Source organism: Indicator indicator, chromosome 2 (genome assembly GCF_027791375.1).
Source record: "Indicator indicator isolate 239-I01 chromosome 2, UM_Iind_1.1, whole genome shotgun sequence".
Lineage (NCBI taxonomy): Eukaryota > Metazoa > Chordata > Aves > Piciformes > Indicatoridae > Indicator > Indicator indicator.
Window position 1 is genome coordinate 29538422 of NC_072011.1, and position 23528 is coordinate 29561949.

Here is a 23528-nt window from a genome sequence, read left to right on the forward strand (position 1 = left end):
CCCGCGCTCCCGGCCCCTCCTAAGGCGGGAGTGGCGGAAGGCACTGCCTGAGACGTGAGGGGTGAGGTCTGGCGTCTGGACAGACACTGAAGTCATTGAGGTAGGGTGAGAGAGAACAGACACGTCAACGCCGCTTTATTCAGTTTTTAAATGTAACATTCATAAAGTAATTAATGCCAAGTTGCCTTGAAAAAAAAAAAAATTAAAAAAAAGGCAAACAAACCCCAAAATCCAAGACAATTTGCATTTCTGATTTTTGCCCAAGATTTGATTTGTGGTCTTCAATAATAAAGGCCTTAGGTTACTTTTATCCATCCAGCAATGCATTCTAAATATTAATTTTAAAAGCAAGTCCTCTAATTTCCTGTTACATTTCCACATCCATGAAATATTTGAGATCACAGTCCATAGTACAAGTCTTAAGGTATTTAAGTAGTCATTACTGTGCACAAATCGTTACATAATCATGAGAAAAAAAAAAAAAAAAGACGTTTAATCTGTTTTTTTAAAAAGCCAAAAACAACACAGTGAGAATACAAACACAACTCTAACCCTGACGAGACAGCAGTAGAGCTGCTCTGCTTAAAGAACACCCCTCTACGTCCCTTGCTCACAGGCTGGTGGGGCAGGACGGGAACCTCTCCTGCTCCCCTCTCTGGTCCATCTGGCTGTGTGGTGGTCAGAGCCCTCAGCTGGCACTTATATCCAGTTACAGTATCTGGAGCAACTCAGAGTCGAGCAGCCAAAGGTTTCTGTACAGGTATCTTAGTGTCTACCAGGAAAAAAAAAGGGGGGGGGGAAAAAAAAAAGTAAAGAATTATCTACCAAATGCTGTAAAATACAACTCCTTTAGACTACATTTTGCTTTATTTTCCTCTGTCACTGAGTTGAGCACTATTTCAAATTAATAAGGAAAAATGCAATCTGCAGTCAATCACACCAGAATTTGTGAAAAAATAGCATGAGGATTTTTATACAGATAAAGCTAAGTAACTGCAGGGGAAAGCCCACTACAACTAGTTATGTGCATTGTCCAAAGTAATTTATAACCTGAAAACCTCTCTCCAAATTAATTACAGAACACTTACCAAACATGCCCAGGACTTTATTAACAGCTTCTTGATTTACACTGTAAGTGAATCCATTGGACCTATGAGGAAAAAAAACAAACTTCTTCAATTATTTTTTACTATTTCAGGCATTTCTATACAAATAATCTGAATTAAACACTCTCATAATTACATCATATTTTTCACCCTACTAGCATATATATTAATTTTAAGGACATGACAAGCTTCTAAGCAGATTGTACTCATGAACAGTTATGGTTTACTTTGTCCTTCCACTGGTTCACAGTTTTCATCTATCTCTCTCCCCATTTTTATTAGGAACAACATCACAAAAAGACATTTGTTTGTTTTTCAATTTCCAAGACTCTCTGAAACTAAACCAGATCTTCATCTGATGTCAAATTCTGTTGCACTCGACTGATTTATTCTTTTTACCCAAAAGGGGAATTTAGCTATAGACACCTATTTAGCAGAGTAACATGGCAGGAGATGTAACAACAGCATTTCCTGCAGTTTCAAAGAGCACTAATAAACCTTAACCAATTCATTTCCTGAGCACAGGCATATGGAAATAGCTCAGGGTCATTTCTACCAACTACATTCTGTGAGACACTTGGGACAATGCGGGAGCTTCCTGTATCAAGGACTTCTATGGTTATACTTTCAAATACAGTAAAAGAAGCACTGCAACACAAATTCATTTGATAACACAAAATGCACGTTTTTTAATCTTAGGCCTGTAAATAGTGAACTGCACGAAAAGACTTTAATAACTAAGCTTTCTGTTAAAATGTTTTGAGATGTCAGTGCTGAAAATTAGTATTCTTGATTATTGCTTACATGGCCTGATGAGGCTTATTGTAACATACAGAGCAACTCTTCTATGACAAAGAAGCAGGACTGTTCTCTTTGCTTATCAAAGCCATGGGAGAAACTTTGAAAACCAAAAGGTAAAGCGAATCAGTGAGACCTATTAGTGAGTTAATTAATTTTGTTCCTGGGTTTCACTACCAGGGAGTGCCGTTCTGCTTCTGCAATGTGAACAGAAAGGAACTACCTGGGTCTTCTATACAAGTCAGGTAAATTAAATCAACCTCCAGCTGACTGGTGCTCAAGCAAGTCAGGGTTCTGCTTCATACTAGCAGTTCAGATATTAAGAATTCCCAGTTAGACCACACACTGACTTCTACACACCGAGGAGCCAACCTCACTTACATTTTCTTCTTCTTCACTGCACCTACTTGTACAAGAGCTGCCAAGGCATTTTTCTGCATGTCAGAAGACAGTGCCTCATAGCACTGTGTGTTGCCTACAGAGAAAGCAGAAACAAGTTTTATCACTGTCCATTAACAGTCTACACTTGTAAAATCATGCTGCTTAACACCTATACACACCATTCTCAAGAAGCTGAAAAACAAAGTTGCGGACTCCAGGTATAAACTGCTTCTCAGTAAAGGCTTCCTTTGCTTCCTTTGAGAGGTATCTGAAAATTAACTAACATTGGGGAGAAAAATTAGCACTTCTTTCCTTTTGGTTATTGGCTTGTTGTGAATTACAAAGAGACGTGTCCTCTTAAGTAACACTATTACACTTCCAAAGAACAGGAGAGGAACTCAAAAAATATCATTACATGAAGCATCTGAAATTTTTATTACTGCTTAACAGACATAAGAATCCTAGTATTAAACTAAAATTTGGTATTACTATAATAGGAATCTTAGACATTAATTTAACATTCTTGTTCTGACAATCAAACCCAGTATAATTTCTTTAAGATCCTTGTTTTACAGATGGCAAAAACTGGGCAAATCAGAGCAGTTCAGACCAGAACATTAAAACAAATTCCACTAGGTTCAAATGTCTAGTCTTACCCATGCTACTTATGCTGACATACCTGAGATTTTAGCCTCCTAGTTTTGTATATATTGCTTATTACAGAAACGTGTCTAGTCTTATTAAAACATTCAAAAACAAAATTAAAGAGAATATGGATGAAGTTAATGACTGCCAAAAATGCTACCAGAGATGAGATGCAAACTCATATGCCATACCTGGCAGACAGCCTCCATAAAATGAATTAAGCAAGAGCTCCTTGTAAGACAGAACAATGCACCCGGTAGGAGCACACTCCCCATGATGCTTATAAACTCACAATGGACCATCATATTACAAGGGACTTACTACATTGATCACTTGGAAAAGTCAGAGCCAAAAGCTAAAATCAGAGAGAGGGTGTTTTTTAAGATATTTGGTACTGTTATTTCTCAAATCTTGTACTTCCCATCCATGAAAACAATCACTATTTATACTGTAGAAGTATCACAGCTCTCCTAGTTTTACTACAAAACACAGGAGAAAAAAGGGTAATTTTCTGGACAGTAACATACCTGATAAGCCTCCACAAAAGGTCTGAACATCGCTGACAAGAAAGATACTATAATGCTTCCTTTGTCAGTAGGGTAGACTTCCTGTTGACTTGTTTGAATGGCATCACATTTTGTGAGCAGAAAACATCCTTCCTCAAAATCCTGGGAGAGAGAAGCATAACTGAAACTTGAACATCTACAATAAGATGCCTTTTCCCACATATGGTGGTTTTAGGCTATGCCTTTGAATTTTTCACAGATCTTGAGCAGAAAGTAGTAAAAATGTAAGTAAATCACTAGTGGGTGTAAAAAGGAAAAGTAATGATTATTCTAAACAATTTCATTGGAGGGATAGCTCCTCTAAGATTTGGGTCTCAAAACAATCTTTGGCAGTGTGTTCTGCTCTCTTCTTGCTTCTTTGTTGGGGAGATATACTAACAGTCTTTGCTGACCTTGCCTGCATCCCTTTGTTTTGGTATTAACCTATTCTGCTTCTTTCTTTCTTCCCTTTGTACAGCGGGGTCAAGGAGCGGGAGGAAGGGAGGCAGCTTTCCCTGTTTTTTTTTTGGCCAAGGCGGAATCTGTGCTATTTTGCTAATTGTAAATACTTGTAAATATTGTAAATACTGTATATTTGTACATATCCATTGCATTCCATTGTAGATTGTAGTTTTGCTTGTAAATATAGCTCCATTTGCTTCCAAACTGAGATAGTCTGGTAAAGTTAATGTTGGGGGGGGCGAATTCCAATCCACCACACCACAAAGCCAACAACAAAAACTGCACAGCAGTACACCACTTGCATTCCTGAACTTGGTTCTCAGGAGACTCAAATCAAAATTTTCCTACATACCAGAACTAGCCTTATAAAAAGGTAGTGGGAGGGCGACATGCCTAGGAGCAAAGAAAGCAGCTGCTCTTGTAACAGCCAGCCTGAGCTCCCTCAGGATTTTGTCAGAATCAGGTCAGGCTGTCCAGTTGAAGTTCTTTTCTGTGGGTGAGTTTTAGTAATTTATTTTTTAATTCAGGATTTGCCTTTATCTCATGTCCACCGTTTGTGATAAATGGCAACTGACCTGCCCTCTACAAAAGAGGCAAAACAATGGCCAAAAGTTACAAATCACAGAAATGTCAACGACAAAACTATTTTACTGCCAGTACTTGCATAAAGGAAGGGACACAGGACACACAGAGAACATGAGGGGATGCAATGCAGGTATGACAGACATGTGGATGACTACAACGGTGGCTTGCTAAGAGATCCCTTAACATTACTGGAGTCAAATGAAGGAGTTGCTGTAAAATCAGTCATAGCCTGTAACCTTCCTGCTGCAAGAGGCAACAATTGCTACCAATGAAAACTAAACAAAATGGTGCCCATCAGCCTTCAAAAAATGGATACATTCTCTTCTATATAAAATTGAGATTTCAATATAGTCCCAACTACTGAATATTCTTATGAAAATTATGCTTATCTTTTTTTAAAAACAGGAAAGATCACAAATATCACCACCAGACATTTGGTCTTTACACTGATAAAAATCACATTTTATAAATCTTAAATCCAAATGAAGCTACACATGGACTTACCAGTTTGTATTGCGTATGACATTGAACTAGTTTTTTTACAAATAAACTTGTGCTCACCTGCATGTCAAGCTGTCTGGATTAGAGCCAGCTCTGACAGGGCAGGATGTGTACAAACTGACACAGCAAGATATGCAGAAAGCAAAGTGCTGCCCCGTTTTCACAGCTTGCCTGCATCCAGCAGTACTAGAAGAGCACACAGACACACTGCACCCTATAATATGGCAGTACACATGGACAATACCAGCTTTGTCTGGTCTCACTTCAAAAACCTTGACAGGCTGCATCGCCTCTACCCTGTAGAAGATTTTGGTTGCAGACATTTAAATCAGGCCTTACTGTAAGCATTTCCCTCACAGTACTTGCAATGTACTATATGAATCTACACGAGCTAAACACCAGTAATAAAAAGCTAATAGGGCTCAACCATGAACCATTAAAATATTTCTTGAATTCCCTTAACCTACAACTGCATTACCAAACTTTTTAAAGTGTTAACCACAAAGAAAAGTCCTCCAGAGGCTAGAGAGCCCCAGGGGGATGGGCAGTTTGTCCCAGGATATCGTATAGTCTGTTGTTCCATTCTGTTATCCCATATTTCTCTGTTGAAGGGAGCATACAGCGAATTTTCCCTCTCCCTCCGGTCAGGATGCACACGCTGTTATCTTATGGCTTGTGAGGGAGATGGCTTTCTCCTGGCCTTGGCTGGCAGTGTATTTTCAGCTATGCCACTGGGCGTATTGAAGCCTGCAGTAGGCCTGGGCCTAGTGTAGGGCAGGCGGGCAGTTTGGCCTGTTCTTGGGCCAGCTGAGTGGGATGGAGGTTGCTGCAAGGCTCTGGAAGGTTTTGGCCTGGTTGGCCCAGGTGTATTCCTTCTACCTTAATGCCTTTTGTATATATTTGTAAATAGAATTTCCATTTACACTTCTAATCCAGTGTGGAGCATTTATTATTTTACTCCTTGGGAAGGGGTAAAATATCTTTTATGTCCTTTTGCTCATGGCTCAAAAGTAGGACAGCACAGGAATATCAAAACCTTCAAAGTTCGAGGTCTAAGAGGCACATTAGCCACTGTGTAAACACTACAGGGTAGACACTGTCCAGGGAGAGGTTGATATAGAGGTGTATTTTAACAGATGAGGCACTGCGTATTGGCACAGTCCTCTGGCATCCCTGCCATCACAGACCACACACATGAAGCTACACAAAACAACTGATCACAGCTGCACTAGGGAGTCTAATCAACCAGGACAATAGGTACTTAAATTAAGAATTGCCTACTCAATTGCCAGATAACAAGGGCACGAAATGCTTGATCATTAGTTGGTACAACACCTATAATTTAATTTTCTGAAAGAGCAGCAGTAACTCTCTGCTAACAGTCTGCAAGAGCTGTTAGGAAAAATTACTCTGGTGTACCCTCAATGAGAATTCCTGCTTTGTTTCTGAGCTGACAGAACACAGCTCAGAACAGTGACAGAACACATACAAAACCTGTGACAAAACTCAGTTAAATGTACATTAGCACTGTTTTCTTCATACCTAAGATCTCTCTCATAACTACAGAGCAAGAGGACAGTATTTACACTTTGTTTAAAAGCTTTTAATTATATACACACACACACATACATATGTATCTGTGCTGGAAGATTGGTAGCTTTATGGAAATAAAAAAGCCAAATTTGTGTTCCAGTTCATTTTAACAGTTCAGGATTGGGCAATTGCAGGTTTTTTATTTTTTTTTTTTACTGGAAGGGGAAAAAAAGATTGCAACCTTGTGGATTCAGACAATGTTTTGCAACAAATCAAATGACCCTCTTTTAAATTCTCCCTCTTACAGATTGACTCGATACCACTGTAGGTCTTTATCACAAAGCACTTCCTTGTCAGAGCCCTGAAATCAGATGCTATTTCACTTGACTATATTACTGGCTTTATTTTTGTGTAAAGGATGTTTTTACCTTCAATGAAATTCCAGGAAAGAAAATGAACTCCTCAGAAAAAATATCCCGCAAGAAGCTGAAGCAGCTATAGACTTCCTCTGAAAAAAAAAAATTGTAAAATAGTAGCGTTTTAAAAAACTAACTAAGAACATACAAGAGAAAAGCTATTTAATCCTTCTTTGAGAGAGATTACCTACTTCAAATAGAATCTGGACATGTCACTGAAAGCATACATACATATACAGCAGGAATCACTGAAACATAAGACCAAGTACTCAAAGCACTTAATTTGATTGTTACTAAAAGGAAAGTGCATGGTGTTGTAGCTTCTCAGGACATGCATTAAATATCAGGTAGTTGGATGCTGCACAAAATTAAAGTTTGTATTCTGGAAAGTTTTTTTAAGAGTCAAGTGTTGGAAAACACTGAAATACTTCAGAAAAAGTAGCAAGAAGAAAGACTGAGAACTAGCTGCACTCTATGCAAGCATGAGCTTTGTGTACCTTGTAACCTAAAAAGCTGGTCTGCTAAACACCAACAACATAAAACACTTAGGAACTGGGATGAGCTCATCGTAACTATGTCCTCTCAGCAGAATCAAAATACTTTCAAAAGTATCAAAGATTAAGCAAGCAAAAAAGGCAAGCAAAATAGCTCCATTCCTCCCAGCACATCCACCTTATGCCACAGGACCTTGCCCAGAGTCTAATGATCTCAGATAGCTTCCAATAGCAGCTGCAGGAACCTCGTGCTCTTCTGACATCTGGCAGCATAAAGAGCAAAGCCAGTGGACTTTTGGAGCTACCCAAATGTACCTTTTCTGAAGCTGTGTGCCATCTGCAAGGCAACTGCCACCAGAGATGGGCGGACAAACACATTCAGCAGCTGGTTTCTGTACGTGGCACACATGAGGATGGCCAGAGCACGCCTAAAGACTACTTCCCCTATGGCTCCATCTTCCACTCCTTTGTCATTTAGGACCACGTGGCCATCCACAAGGCGAGCAATGTTGGAATGCAGGGTGAGGCCAGACACAACTGCTTTTTTGGCACACAGGTTATCTAGAAGGAAAACGCAACACTAAGGAAGATGCAAGAGGGAACATAAATCTGTTTACAGTATTTCATTAAGACTTATAATTGAAGACCAATTATTACACGAAACAGTTAGAGAGATATTCTAAAAATAAACCAGACCATAAGTCTGGGAGTATGAGATGGAGAGAACAAATTTCAGACGTTTTTGTAATTAAATGACTTCGAATTTTCCCACTTGCTAACAATAACAGAACAAGTATTCTGAGCCTCCAAATAAAGAAGCATAAATCTGATTGATTGATTGATATATTCATCAGTAAGGAAATGCAGACCATACTTTTGTTTATACATTTCTGACACTACAAGTTTTGAATCACATGCACACATCTCTGTCTTTCAACTCTCATATACAAGGAGGGTCTCATCCCAAATTAAGTTTAAAGAAATCCTCATGTATCCCTATGGGGAATATACCTGCTCAAAGAAAAAACAGACTATACTTAAGCCTACATTTCTTCTTGGTTTGTAAGACAATCCTTTTAAAATGCCTAAAGTAAGAAGGTGTGTGGGTTCGGTTTTTTGGTGGTGGTGGTTTTTTTGTTTGGTTGGTTTGGTTTTTCTTAGGGATGGTTTTGTTTAGTTTTTTGTTCTTAACAATAAAGCTCTTTGAAGGCAAGCATGAGTTTTGCAAACATATGGGCTCCAGTCAAACTTTTTTGTCAGTGTGACACACCACAAACTTTATTCAGATAAAAAGCAAGATCTTGAGTCTTGAAAATATACTTACCTTTTTAGAATGTCTTACACAAAAAACACTACCAAACATTCTCTGAATCAAATGTGAACTCTTTGGCAAGCAAGAAAATATGCAAGAAAAACTTATTGAAAGCTAAAACACACTTTACATCATGTTTACAACACCACAAGCCTATGAAATCAATATAGCCTCTAACAGAAGATAAATCATATTCTTTCCATTTAATATAGATTTCACACAGAATCTCCTTGCATCTTATTTGCTCCTTCAGCCTAGTTTGTTCCAGTTTTGCTAAGGCTCCCAAGTTTCTCTATGTAATAAGTAGCAGAAGCCTGAGCAAGTAATTTTGCAGCTCCTGTTTTTAATTAAAAAATCTCCAACAGTCAAGCAAGTTCTCTGTACCAACCAACTGGTATGAGAGCAGCAGAAGCATCTAGCTGTTTGGAGACAGAAGGATGGATGGGGTACAGTAATTGCTGGCTGCTTAACACACCTTTAAAAGGCTGACACCTTTAAAATTACTGACAATCCCAAACAAAACAACAAACCCTGTTTCTATGCAACTGATACCTGGAGAGGGGCCAGCATACTCCAAGAAAACCTGCTCATTTGTCACTGTTCCTTTACTTCATTAATGCACCTATTTGCTGTTCCCTGACTATTTCAGAACTCTACTGAAGCAAAAGCTTATTCATCATTGCTAAGAAAATAAACAAAATAAATAAGCAAACCCAAATGTGGTATGCTTTTCAGAATAGTGTGCAGTAAAATTCTAAATTATGTTTAAATACTGCCATTAAATTCTTCCTTTTAGGAGTCTGGCAGAAGCAGACATTGTCTGCATTCACTTTGGTGCAGATCCCTGAAAAGAGAAGTGGTTTTCCTCAGAAAGGATGTGAGTTCTGTTATAACTGTAGCTTGATCCTATTTCTTTATGCAGTAAAGAGAGGGGTTCTTGATTATACACATGAATACAACAGCAAAGATCCATGGGTTAAGTCTATCTAGAGCGAAAAAGTAAATGTACTTGCATTACATGTTATTCTTCTTTGCTGGCTTTACTACTTATCTCCTGAGGCTCTAAAATTAACTACCTGTGGCACCATGGAGGGAAGTTTTAATACAACTGCTCAGAAAGGAAGGACAATCAACCCTTCAGCAGCCAATATATACATATATTTATATTAATATCTACACTCTTGTATATGACTAAAACCACAAAAGATGCCTTCTCCCCAAAAGCCATCACTGTTTCTGGGGATAAAGTGAAATTTAACAACAGACAACTTACAGTTTTGATTTTCTCTCACCCATTTGTTTCTGCTAGCTCTTTGCCACAGTAACAACTTAAAACTATCATCAATACCAAGCAATACATGTAGCATTACACCAAGTTAACTGCTGTAGATCAAGTAATTGCCTGTGACATATCTAAGGTTCAGAAAGACTGACATAAAGCCAATCTCAGTGCTCTAATACCAGCATCTTAGAATTTCCCCCTCATTCCACACTTCAGGATATAACAGTATAATATTTGTTCTGCTTCCACCTAACTGTTTTTCAAAGTATTAACTTCTACAGGTGAAATAAAACCCTCTCAGGTTTTAGCATAGTTTTTAGCATATCCTAAAATTCATTTACAGCTCTGAGAAAAACATTCTGTAAAGTTGTCACCATACACTGCTTTCACAGAACATGAAATTTAGCTTTCACAAGCAACAAAACGAATAGAAATAACACTTTCTCTGCATACCAGGCCATTCAATGAATCCTCCAAAAGTCTGTGTTAGGCCTTTAAGCCACAGGGTCTTTTCTATTAGAACTTCAAAATCCATGGCTGGCAAATTCTGGAGCAGGACAGCAGCAACTAGCACCCACGGGCTCAAAACCATGTTTTCTATTTGCAGGAGCTCCATTTTATAAGCTACATCACTGACAAATTCTTGGATATCCTCAGATGGCTTTTGGGGAAGATGCCTGAAAGAACAACGCAGCTCAAGGTAAAGAGCTCCAAAAACTTGAATAGAAATTACAACCTTCCTTATTTTTTCCATATTGCTCCCAGATCTTTAACTACCTTATCGCAGCTAACATCTGGAGGGTGATTCAATCTATGTGCTACATAGAACACAAGTGCAGAGCAAAACATTGGTAGCTGCATGACAGTATTTGAAACAATCTCTGTATTGATGCTGTACACTTGCTATCTTAAATTTTCAAAAGTATTATGCTTTATCTAACAAATTGCAAAAGCCACCACATTCAGTCATAGCTACAGCTCCCTTGCACATGATCACATAAGAGCCCATTGTAATAATGCAAGAAGGCAGAGAAAGGCAGAATTTTAAAGTGGCAAACCCACCAACTTCTGAGAAATGAGAGCTTTGCCTGACTCAGGCATCATCACAGAATTTTAAACTGGCATCTTCTCAACAGTACGAAGCTATGCAAGTAACAATCTGTTTCAGACACACACAGTCACAAGCATGGACAAAGCTCTGCTCAGATGAAAAAGGTTCAGTGGTCTAAATAGGCAGATGGAGGGGAAGCGAGACTAAAGTTGAAAAGAAAGTACAAGAGAATATCTTAATTATTTCATGTAAGTGAGGACTAAACAAAACGCTTTTCCTGTGCATTCCCCATGGAAGGATGTGGTACCTGGGAACCAAATTGTATGGGCACCGATTGATTCTCCCAGATGCTAAGGTTCTAAGCGATACCGGCTGGCCAACGTAGATATGTATGGTGCCAAAATTGTCATTGAGGATTCTTCTGGCTTTTAACAACCCCTACAAAAATGGGAAGAGTAAAACTCAAATTCTGGTGCTACAGGGTGTGTATATATCCACCTATGTTCTGCTGTTAAGGATTTACATACAGAGGTAGATTCTTTGGGTTTTGGGACTCCTAGGAGTTCATATGCATAGAGAGATTCTTCTAATATCCTCTCATAGCTAATGCTGATGGGGACAAGGTATGTGTCAAAGACTTCACGTTTAAAAAATGGTTCCATCACAATGCTGAGAAGACCTGCAAATTGGAAAGAAAGGGGAAAAAAAGTAGTGAAAACATATCTTTTCAAGGAGGGAAAAGCAACTTCAATTTAACTTTAAAAATGCTATATTCAAATTTTAGAAACTGCTAATAGGTGTGCACTGTGCCTGTTCCCTCTTCAAGCAAGCAGAAGCACAAGACACTGCCCAAACTTTAAAACAGAAGGCAAACTTTAAAACAGAAGGTAAGCAGTGCATTTGAGCAGCTATTTGTAGTCTTTCCAGCAGCACTGCTCTGCACTTGCGTAGCATCTTCCTTCTAAAGATTCCCCATTACTTTTACAGTTAAATTATGATATTTCTCTGCTCATCTGGAGCCACTTATTTTCTAGAAAGAAAAGGGTAAATTAAGTACACAATAGGACAAAGGAAGAGTGCAAGAGATGTGTATCACTGTTCTCTGTATGGCCTGGAACTCCAACCGTAGCTTTTCCACTACTCTGACAGATCTTACCAATTTCCCATCACTTCAACATCCTTTCCTGTCTAAAGAATTTATGAAGCACAGAGACACTCATTAAAAGTTACAAGTTTTCAACAAACCTACCAAATTTTGGAGTCAGAGTCTTGGCAGTGCGACTTCTAGTCCCTTCAAGAAAAAATTCAATTGGGGCATAGCCACTCTTCAAAGGTAAAACAACAGAGAAAAAGCTGGTCAGAAAAATAAAAACATTTCTTCTTTATTACCCACAAATAGTTTTAAGTATGTAACATGCAAGTAACCTTTTTTTAATGGAAGCCATGCATGCCTAACTTAAGTCACATCCAAGCCTATATTCTTCCACTGTATTTGCCACACCGTATAGTTTAAGAAAATATTATGTCTGTCATGAGATACGGGCACAAGTAAAGAGTAAGCAGCAATTTGTTTACTACCTACTGCTGAACTAAACAACAATAGAGAGCACGCATGCTCTTCATCTACAGCAGTTGAGGTAAAATGCATTTAATCAGATCACAGTGGGGACTTGCAATCACACAACTCTAACATCAAGAGTGTTTCACATGAATCGTCTCAGCAGATTATTTCTTAAGCATACATTTTGAGAGTCCAAGTAATTGTTTACCCTTAACATAGTTTTCACATATTCAGCAAACACTGCCCAGTAGAGTCTGTTCCCACCGAAGGAACGTCTCATAAAAAAGGCACCTGCCCTTCGCAGCAGCTCACCAACTATCTTCATTCCTAGGAAATCTGAAAAACAATCAAACAAAAAAACCCAAAAACACATACAAAAATTTATTAATATCAGCCAGCAGAATCAATCACTTTCTCTAACACACTAATTCAATTACCAGAATAAAGATGATCTCTTTCAAGGATTCTGTTGATGTAAATACTTTTATTTGCTTTCAAACTATCTAGCAAGACTTACATAGATACGAATGGCATACTGTGCTTTCACAGTTTTGTTATAAGCTGCATTTACTTAGAGCAATTGGTTTTCATAATTTACATGTCCAAATTTTGGCCATAATAAAGACTAAGTATTTGAAGTACATTGTCTTGCTCATTTTCAGAAAGATCAGTTATCACTGAACGTACCCTAGAAGGCACAGAAATTAACTGACCAATTACATTATATTATACTATTATGATCCTGATTCATCACTCTGGGAGGTGTGCACCAAATAGAATCATAGAATCAGTCAGGGTTGGAAGGGACCACAAGGATCATCTAGTTCCAACCCCCATGCCATGGGCGGGGACACCTCACACTAGTTCAGCCTGGCCTTAAACACCTCCAGGGATGGGGCCTCAACCACCTTCCTGGACAACCCATTCCAGGCTCTCACCACTCTCATGGGGAAGAACTTCTTCCTCACGTCCAGCCTGAATCTCCCCACTTCCAGCTTCGTTCCATTCTCCCTAGTCCTACCACTATCTGATATCCTAAAAAGTCCCTCCCCAGCTTTCTTGTAGGCCCCCTTCAGATACTGGAAGGCCACAATAAGGTCACCTCACAGCCTTCTCTTCTCCAGACTGAAGAGCCCCAACTCTCTCAGTCCGTCCTCATAGGAGAGGTGCTCCAGACCTCTGATCATCCTCATGGCCCTTCTTGGGACACATTTCAGCATGTCCATATCCCTCTTGTAATAGGGGCTCCAGAACTGGATGCAGTACTCCAGGTGGGGCCTCACCAGAGTGGAGTAGAGAGGGAGAATCACCTCCCTCGACCTTAAATGAACTTAAATATTTTAACTTAAAATGAACTTATTTTATAGTTCTAAGCAATGCTGATCAAACACTTGTTAAAGCCAAGGAACACTTAAATTTCTTAGGGAAACATTTAAAACAAGTCTACATAGTTGGCTACATGCTGCTTCAACCCCCTTGACACCTCAATCCATTGAACTCTTGAGAACAGATATTCATTCAGTAAAATAACTTCACATTTCCAGCTGCAGCACTGATAGACTGCCTTGAAGATGCCATACACATTTAGGATGTCACACATTTAGGAGGGAGAGCGTGGGAAAACAGGTTTGAAGAAACTGACTGCAGGACTCTGGGCAGCAATAGCAGCTGTAAGAGCTTCCCATATTCAGAGGTCCATCTTTTTCCCATATTGTCCTACTAACCTCCCTCCCTCACCACAACATAGATTCTATCCCTTCCCTTACTGCCACCCTACTCCTGCATATTCAACCTCCCAACTGGGATGCTGACTGCACGCCTAATACCTTTCTCCACCACACACTACTACCCCATAAACTGGGACCAAAATGCATCTTTTCATCTACCTCCCACACTACCTCCTAAGAATCAGACAGAAACAATCCCAGCATCTGCTAGATTCCTGCTAATGTGCTGTATGACCATGTACTCTGGTGTTACTGTTTACCTTCCCTTAACTAATCAATACAGATCCATCCATACGCTACTCGAAGCCAAGTGAGAACTAACAAAGTCCAGGCACCTACATCAGGAGAGGATCTTGCCACTTAGCACCAGCACCACTTTGAGAATGAGTTTGTAAAATTGCATCTGGTGAACCTCTAACACAATATGCAGTAAATACAACTACAGAGGAGTTAAAAATAATACAAACATGCAGCAGCATAATGAAGCTGCAGACCCCTAATTCTGAGGAACTTTGGACCCAAAACACACTAAATACTGTAAAAAAGGTTAATCAATAAAAGGATCCCTCTAAGCTAAACTAATAGTATCCCAAAAAACTGTTTTGAGGCCAAAAACTTGAAATGATGATAATCCAAAAATTAGCAAAGGATTACATGGGTATCTGTCACAGCATGGGAGCTGACTCTGAGCAATCTGCAATAGGTAAGTAGCTGCAACACCTTCAACAAGGCAGCTATTTGAGATGTCAGCTTCTAAATTCATCAGAATCTAAACTGCACCACCCAGAGATAAGATACTAATAACTCAAAGGCCAGCAGAATCTCATCTTCCTTAGTAAGCACATTCTTCCAGATTGTGCTGATTTTCTACAGGTCTTCTGAACCTCTTGACTGGATAAGTAGACTACAGTAAAGCAGTAGGTTCCCAGATCTTTGCTTGCCTGTACACATTGTGGCACTGCAGCAGACCTGAGATTGTCTGCCTGCTTAAAAAGACCTGGTTGATACAAGATTTCCAGGATCGGGTTTCTCAGTTGAGAGTTGCCAGAGTAAAGATTTTCAAAAAGCACATTAACTCAGAAGATACTTACTGTTACAGACTTCAAGAATCATTTCCTGCAAATACATTGCTTTCATCTGCTTTAGAATTAAGTACATCCAAAATAGTGACCTCTGATGTGAAATTTCATTTCCCAGCCAGCGCTGCTCTCAGCTCTTCACGTAACAGTTCTGCCAACACTTCAAGCAAACCTGCCACATCAGCTACAAGCACAAGGTGGCTGGCACTTCACTGCCTACTGACTGTGATTGCACTTAAATCTGTATAAAGTATCATAAAATGTTCTGCATATAAAGTAGCTCCTGGGCAAGTTTTTGCCTGTTTCCAGGCTAAAAAAACAAACAAACAAAAAAAAAGGGCAATACAGACATCTTCACAACAACCATTGTTGTCCCAGCCTTGGGGCTACAGCTGGGGTATTTCTGGGAAAACTTGTGAAAAAATTTACCTTTGATTGGATTTGGCACCAATGAGAAGCTTGCAGGCATTGTAATAATCTCACTCAAAGAGATATTTAGAATAAAAGTTAAACACAACTACATAGCAGCCACTAGAGCCCTTGCTACCAATTCTCTGTATCCTGAAAACATTCTTAAAAATAACATACTTGCCTATTCCTGCAGCAATGACAGGCAAAGCTAAGTCATACGTATATAGCAAATAAGACAGCATCAAAAAGTCTACGTAGCTTCGGTGACTGGGCAGCAGTACAACTGGATGCTCCTGAATGGCATGTTGCAACTGAAAAAAAAAATCAGCACAAACAATAGTGCTCAAATATTTACAGACTGACTCTTGATATTTGCAAACACAGACCTTCACAGGGCTTAAGGCAAACAGAAGCTGATTGTTTGAGGGTGGATTCTCTGTCTACATAGTCTTTTTTAGCATGGAACCATAGGAAATTTGGAGCAGTAGTGTCTAGATTAACAACCTGTAGTTCACAAGCACCACAGGACTCCCAGGGCCACTTCATTACATGATACTCTAATTGAAATCCATTTTGATGGGGATGGGAAACCCAATAGGGGCTGCAGTGCACCCTCCAGAACATCATCCTGCAATGAAACAGGGGGACAATAGCTCCCCAGGAAACTGCCTCAGAGATGCACAATGTTTCATCATTCTTAGCTGTATAAATATTTTGCAGAACAGCCAGTCCATTCAGATGCATTACATTAGGGTTTCACCCCGATTCAGCCTAATGCATTATTAAATTTATAGTATCAGATAGAAAAACTCTCTCCATAGATGACCTAACAGAATCACTGACACATGGTATTCCTCACCACAGGAAGCATTTGGAAAATGGACAAAAAGTCCTGCTGACTGTTTGCCTCTAAAGTACTTATATATCATCTATCTTCCTCCCTCCCCACTTATTATGAAATACAGTAATAAACACAAGTGTAGTCCTTATTTTTTTCCCAGTCTTTTTTTTTTAAGGAGTATTTTTCATGCTTGTTACTTGGAGTGAAGATTAGTCCCTTTTGAGTGACTGATATGAAAGTATTAGAACTATTCCCCTCTAACCCTTAGTACTTACTCTCTGCATTCCTTCTTCATTCACACAAACTCTCTGGAAAAGCTGTTTGAATATTTTGCTCAGAGTAAATGCAAAAAATCTGACAGCTCCTAATTGCATGCTGTGACCCATCTCATCCAGGATCTCTGTAGCTTCTTCTTGAATAATATCAAGTGATTCTCCTGTTTCTTTTGCTAACTAAAAAGAAACAAAAGAGCAGTGAGATGTGGTTCCTTTCTCCTTGCCCATGCACACCATTCTGTGTCACAGCAATATGGCAGAACTACCACAACTACTACTACAAGATTTTACGTGACAGGCACGCAATCTAATCATACAGAACCTGTTATGTGCCAGCCAGCAATAGAAAATCAGGTTAAAGTTGTTTAAAATCAAAAATGAGCTTAGCTGTCAATGGCAAGGAGTGTGTGCAACAATTCCCCCTCCCCAAAAAGATACCTTTTGAATGCTTTAACCTGCAGCGTCTTCAGAGGAGATTTAAGTCCAAAATACATTTCCTATTTTATTGGTCTGAAGAAGGCTGTGTGTGATTTTGACTAGTAAAATAAAACCTGCGTTTGCAGAGATATTCACAATGTAAATCTTTGAAGTGAATTTCGGTTGTATTTTAAGACCTGGGTGAAGAATCTCAGCCCTATCAGCTTCAGCTTCTCTGTAATGTATTACTTTGGCAATGGCTAGCTGAAACGCATACAAAGCACTGTCTCTACCAACTCTGCATATCAATGATCTCTCTGATGTTGCTTTTGCACATTCGCTTTCGAAGTTCCTTAAAACAGACTTAAATAACGTTTTTCCCTACTTGATTGTTTGAATATAGAGAGAGTTAAGTGAAGATCTAGGCTTTTGCTGCTCGAGAATGGGAGATGTGCCTTTTACTGAACACGGAGAAGGAAAGAGAAGGAACTGCAGAAGAAAAGTCTCCAAAACAGCACAGCTCTGTTAGAGGCCAGTCCTGCTGACCTATTATTTGTGTTTTGTGACCTATGAGAATATGCATCTCCTTCAATCTACCTCTATCACCTTACTACCATATATTCAATTGTCGTTTAATAAATGCATTATCCTTCATCCTCCGTATTTCCACATGTAGCTATAACTGAATATTTTAATCACTTAAAGAAGTAAAAAAATTGCTTGCACTTGAGCCTGAGAAAAAAAGTCAGTCTCCCTTGAGACAACACAAAATTATTTTTGTTATTCACTAGGATGGAGACACTATTCTTATTCACCCTTCAGCCTTCCCACACAATTGATCCTGTATGAATTATGTGCACATCCACTATAGACCTAAGCACTTACTCTCCAAAATTAGGAATCAAAAAACCAGACCAGTCACACATACAAAACTAAACCAAACAAATATACTTAATTTCACATACTGTCCATTAATAACCTCAGCAATTTGTCACAAGAACAAATTCTAGTACACCTGTGAAAAGCTGTGTAAACTCTGCCCCAACAGGAGACACAGTAACTGCAGACTATTGTGCATATTGCCCATGACATCCTCATTTAGAAACTTCCAGAAACCTCTAGCGCAGAGCTGGAAACTACACTGCAATGGCAGGTCTGCTAATTCTCCAACTAGGGGATGCCAGCCAGGAAAATATCGATAAAAATAGTTTTCCATCAGAAAGCAGCACTTCAGAAGAAAACATCACACAAAAATATCTTTCTGTCAAATCCTCTGTATTTTCTTTCAATAAATATTTTAGCATTTCTGAAGTTGAAAGATTTTTTTTTTTAATTTCATACTACTTAGCAATTCATGATAGCATCAGAACTACTGTGTAGTACAAGGTTTAGTTTACCACATCATAACTGGTTTTGATCTATCATAGGTAACATTGACCATTAAAAAGGTAAATAGAAAAATTTTATGGCAGCCACTCACTCTGGACTAACCAAAATATCTTATATACTTCTACTGGCCTAGAATTATTTTTCATGAATACTGAAAACAGTTATTCTGCTGGCTACTAGCACATACTCTTAGTTCAGTCATTTCAACACAATGTAAAATATAAGCCAGTTTGACTATGAACTATTTTATTTGTTACAGAGCAGTCGTTTCTCTTCATCTTTAAACAAAAATACAGTTACATCTTAGACATTGTTTCTAATCCAAAGAATTCTCTGTGAAATTTAACTCTCATTTCAAGGAAAGTAGCTTTTATGCCCAATTCATAAATGTATCACTAGCCTATAAAATTCCTGCAAGATATCCCCAAAGTACAAAAGTGTCTACTACAAGAGTGTCTACTCTACAGTAGAGTGCTTACATTTTTCACAATGTACTCTGTGTGTGGACGAGGAAGAGAAGAAAAAAACTAAGCAACTCAAGCACAGTGGGTAAGTTAGAAGGTGAAATGTCTTACTTGCAAAATTAAAACACTATTTCTTGAACGAGCTATTGCCCAGCTTAGTGGCAACTTAATGGTAAATCAGCATTTGCTATTTCTGCCAAAAGAGTACAGCTCTCAGGTTACTGATTTATCAGATCATCTTTCAAACTACAGCTACCCACGCTTGCCAAAGTCAATAATAATCTTTTCCTTGCTGCCACACAAAGCTTGACTTTCAGTCTAACTCTTCTTAAAGCTCAGTGTCCAGACTCACCTGCTTGATAACATATTGAACCTGTTCTGACTGGAGAACAGCACTTTTAAGAGCATTCGGCTTGCAAGGTGAAAGTCCCTTGTAGATCACAGGAGTATAACATTTCATTGCGTATCTCAAGTCACTGTACAATCGTCTTTCCTCCAAGATATCTTCAAACTCATCTCTTTTCTTTGATGTGAGCTCTTTCTGCTGGGAACATACAAATGAAGAATGAGACACTATCTTGAGCAGTGCTCTGCTTGGCTACAGTATGAAAATAATGGCAAGCAAAACTTTTGAAATGTCTTTTTTGGCTTTCTATAGCGTCTGCACTCCACATTCAGAGCGCATGAACAAATATTACCTTCTTGGAACAACGTTGCACAAAGAAACTAAATGGAAAAGGAGAAAAACAAACAAACAAAAACCCAACATCAACAAAACACACATACAAAAAAACCCCATGTAACAAAAAAACCTTTCTGACTACAAAGATTCCCAAATCACCCTATGCAACATGTTATTTAATTCTGCCCAACAGGAAGAAGTTGAGAGAACATGTGAACTCTTAAAGCTAAAGTGTGTTGCCTCCAGCCTCTCCATGATTAATAGGTATTAACTAAAACACCTTTGATTCCAACTCTCACAGCTGCATGAAGACAATGACACGAATGGCATTTTAAAAACCCAAAAAACCCTGCTCCTTTAAGCTGCATCAGGGACCTTAGTAATTTGCACTGGCTTTCACCAAGCTTGGACATAACACACAAACCACAGCCAGGACTGAACAAACTCAAAAACCCAGTTATCAGCCATGTGAAGACCAAAATGCAGTATGGTGCACATGAAGATAAAAAGAGCACAGCCTTTGAGTAATCAATGCCACTGCTAAACAGGAAAACAAATGGTGCATCAAGAACTACTTGAGAATCTGTCCCCCTGCAGAAATCTCAGTGACAAAACTCCCTTGACACAGCAGGCATCCCCTGTACTGCACAGAGACGTCTCCTGTTATTTCCTGTACCACCCAACTCATATGAATGCCCACTCAAGTCTTCCAAATTTGAAATTTTCTCTCTCTGAACTTCAAAACAGCAGCAGTTGCCACCAGAGAAGCAAAGCAACCAGAGCAAGCCTCTGTGAAACACAAATATGTAAGTATTGCTTATGAGCAAGCATGTTTATTAGAAGATGAAGCTAACATGTAAAAACGCTCATGCCTTCCTCTACATCACCACTTGAAGGGCAGCACAGGCAATCCTTTCATTCATTCTGTGTTCTCCCTCTATATTCAACCTGTGCAAAATCAGTCTGATAAATCAGGATGAAACATGTTGTTCCATGGGCCCTTAACAGTGACCTTTCCTGGTGCTGAGAGAAAGAAAAGCCTGTCCAGCAAACTCACAGGAGAACACCAAGAAGAGATATGCAAAATAGCCATGGCAGCTGGGTTTTCAGCCTTGGGAGGGGGAGTCAGGTTTCAGGGCAGCTACATCAGCAACACTATCAAAGCAGTTGCCGTTTAAAGTAATCGGGAAGCAAACACTTAGTTCCTATCCATTCATCAAGGCAAGATGGCAAAACAAAACTCAGATGAGGAATATCTCCACTTAAGAACCACAAAAAGTCCTTCAAAGTCTCAATTGTATAGAAAGCAAATTTAATTTTAGCAGAGAACACAAATCCTACTATATCATTTGACCTTCTCACATTCTTTTCCCCACACAATATAGTCAAATTTGGATACCATCCTTCTACTACAGTAGCCTTTGGTAGATCACCTAACTTTTCTTTCCACTACTGTAATTTTGAGAATTGTCCCACAGTAACTGTAGAATGAACTCTCCAGGGACATTCAAAACAATTCTGTACAAGGTATTAATCCCATGCCCATAGTAGTTGAAAACTTTTATTGTTTCTTTTCCTGTATGGTTTAGCATTACGGTTTTCCATATGTTTCTCCTAGAGCTTTCAACTAGTTAGCTATTTGTTGCCATTGACACCTTATATCAAATTCCTTGATTAACTATAACCACAGAGGAAAAAATCCCTTATGTTCTGCAATAGCAAAAAAGAATAGCTCAGAACAGCATCAGAAAATCCTGGTTGGTGACGGGTCAGTCACCAACATCAGCAGGTGACAGGTCATTGCTTACAAAACCTAAGCAGCATTTATGTCAATTACCAAAGTTTAAATCCTGAAATGAGCAACTACTTGAAACCCAGCCAAAGAAACCCAGTACTCACCTCAGGTATCATCAGCCACATCAGCAGTCACTATGCTGCTACAGCCGTTTTCCAACATGTCTCTGGGAAGCAGAGTTTTACAAAGGCCACGGCCAACTGAAAAGTCACCTCTCTGCCACTGCTCTTCATTTGACATTTCCAGATTTCATAAGGAACTGAGTTCTTTGCATGGCAATAGTTCACACCCTGTCCTAAGTAGGGCTGAGGAAGCCAAAACACACACTACACCAACCACTAAAGAAGAACACTGCTTTTACACATTACACCCAGACTGTTCCAGACCCAGGTGCTGACTGGTAGAAAGCACAATTTAGAAAATACACTGTTGGAAACCTTGACGTCAGAAAATTCAGTTATGTGCACTGTTACTGCAACAGTGATGAAGTACCAAAGGAAACCGCAGTAGCCTGGAACTCCTCTGCTTCCGTGTGACCTCTGACAGGAATAAAATGGGGGTGCTCATGATGCATTTGGGATACCAGTGTACAACAAAAGAGGCACAGAAGAGAAGTCTAAGAATCTTTGCTGAAACCAGGAGCTGCCCAGTCCCCTTCTCCAAATGCAAGTACAGATGGTTTAGCATCCCACACCCAAGCGTCCTTGTCTGAGACTGACATAGGAATCACAAGGAAAACACAAGGTCAGTAATTTCCACCATGTAACACATGAAAACCTGCTTCAGCCACCCCATCTTCATGATGATTTTCTAGTCTGAATTAATTGTTGCTGTCAGGTTTCTGTACAGCTCAACAGCAGTGGAGGTGCTTTGCAATGTGCCCCATGCTTGGATGCCTGCTGCCCCAGCCAGCCTAGCTGCCAGGCCCGGCTGCAGGACTGTTGGAGAAAATCCCTTTCAAGGCGAGTTCCTGCCACTTCTGACCTTTAAGCCAGACAGCATTTTACAGCACATCTGAGGGGAGAAGAGGCATTCAGGATTGAGAGTGGTGTCTGTCGCGACTGACACGACAGACGCTGGGAAACAGCGGCTAAGGAGAAGCGGGCTTGTGGGGCCCGCAACGGCTGGGGAAGGTGAACTTGTTGAGAGGAAACGTCCAGTTCCCTCTTGTCCGCAACGTGCCCACCGCTGGGAACCGACAGAGGCCGCGTCCCCTACCGAGCCTCGTCCAGAGCAGCACCGGCGCCAGAGCCGTGCCGCTGCCACCTGCACGCCGTTGGCAGGCCCGGAGAAGTCGTGGGTGACACACCCGCGCCCAGATTAAGTCCCAGAAACCTCCCTCCGGAGCGCGGCCCTCAAACGGGGGTAGGGGAGGCTCTGCCAAACGCCGTCGCTCTGCTTCAGAGCGAACATCATCGACACGCCGAAGGGTGAAACGGATAGCCTCTTTTTGCCGCGGCACTGCGCCTCGCTCCCGCCTACCGAGTACATGGGCGCCCCTCGCCGCGCCCGCCCGGGCGCCGCCGTTGGCCCCCGCGCCGCTGTCGCCATGGTCCTGCGAGCTCCGCCGCGCCGCCCGGCTCCCCGTTCGTTCGCCCTACCCCGTCGCGGCAGCCTCACGACAACGGCATCCCCCCGCGGCGTCCATGCCCGCGCGCCGCTCCGGTTCAGCAGCCTGGCGCGCTGCGGCACGAGCGGGAGAGGGAGGGGGGACCGCGCGATGGGCGGCGCCATCTTAAGGGCGATGGGAGCCGTTCGGGATCAAACGTCCTTCCG

General features: G+C 40.3%; 1 protein-coding gene across 1 annotated transcript; it reads right to left on the bottom strand.

Moving 5' to 3' along the window:
- Nucleotides 1-215: 215 nt before the first annotated feature.
- On the bottom strand, nt 216-23486 carry GNPAT (glyceronephosphate O-acyltransferase). The gene is made up of 16 exons (XM_054396788.1): nt 23235-23486; nt 19628-19819; nt 17006-17182; nt 16071-16200; nt 12881-13008; nt 12361-12436; nt 11639-11790; nt 11419-11549; nt 10514-10737; nt 7782-8027; nt 6985-7064; nt 3458-3598; nt 2465-2564; nt 2286-2379; nt 1089-1150; nt 216-772 (listed from the first exon to the last, which is right to left on the bottom strand). The coding sequence occupies exons 1-16, from the start codon at nt 23484-23486 to the stop codon at nt 729-731; spliced, it is 2229 nt and encodes a 742-aa protein (XP_054252763.1). The 3' UTR covers nt 216-728.
- Between the last annotated feature and the right edge of the window lie 42 nt (nt 23487-23528).

Excerpts from the sequence above, each read along its gene's own strand:
- GNPAT (XM_054396788.1), bottom strand. The coding sequence starts at position 23,486 with ATGGCGCCGCCCATCGCGCGGTCCCCCCTCCCTCTCCCGCTCGTGCCG. Across the intron at positions 12,437-12,880 it reads ATGTGAAAACTATGTTAAGG|AGTGGCTATGCCCCAATTGA; the intron begins GTAAACAATTAC and ends TTACCTTTGAAG. Across the intron at positions 7,065-7,781 it reads GGCACACAGCTTCAGAAAAG|AGGAAGTCTATAGCTGCTTC; the intron begins GTACATTTGGGT and ends TTTTTTTTTCAG.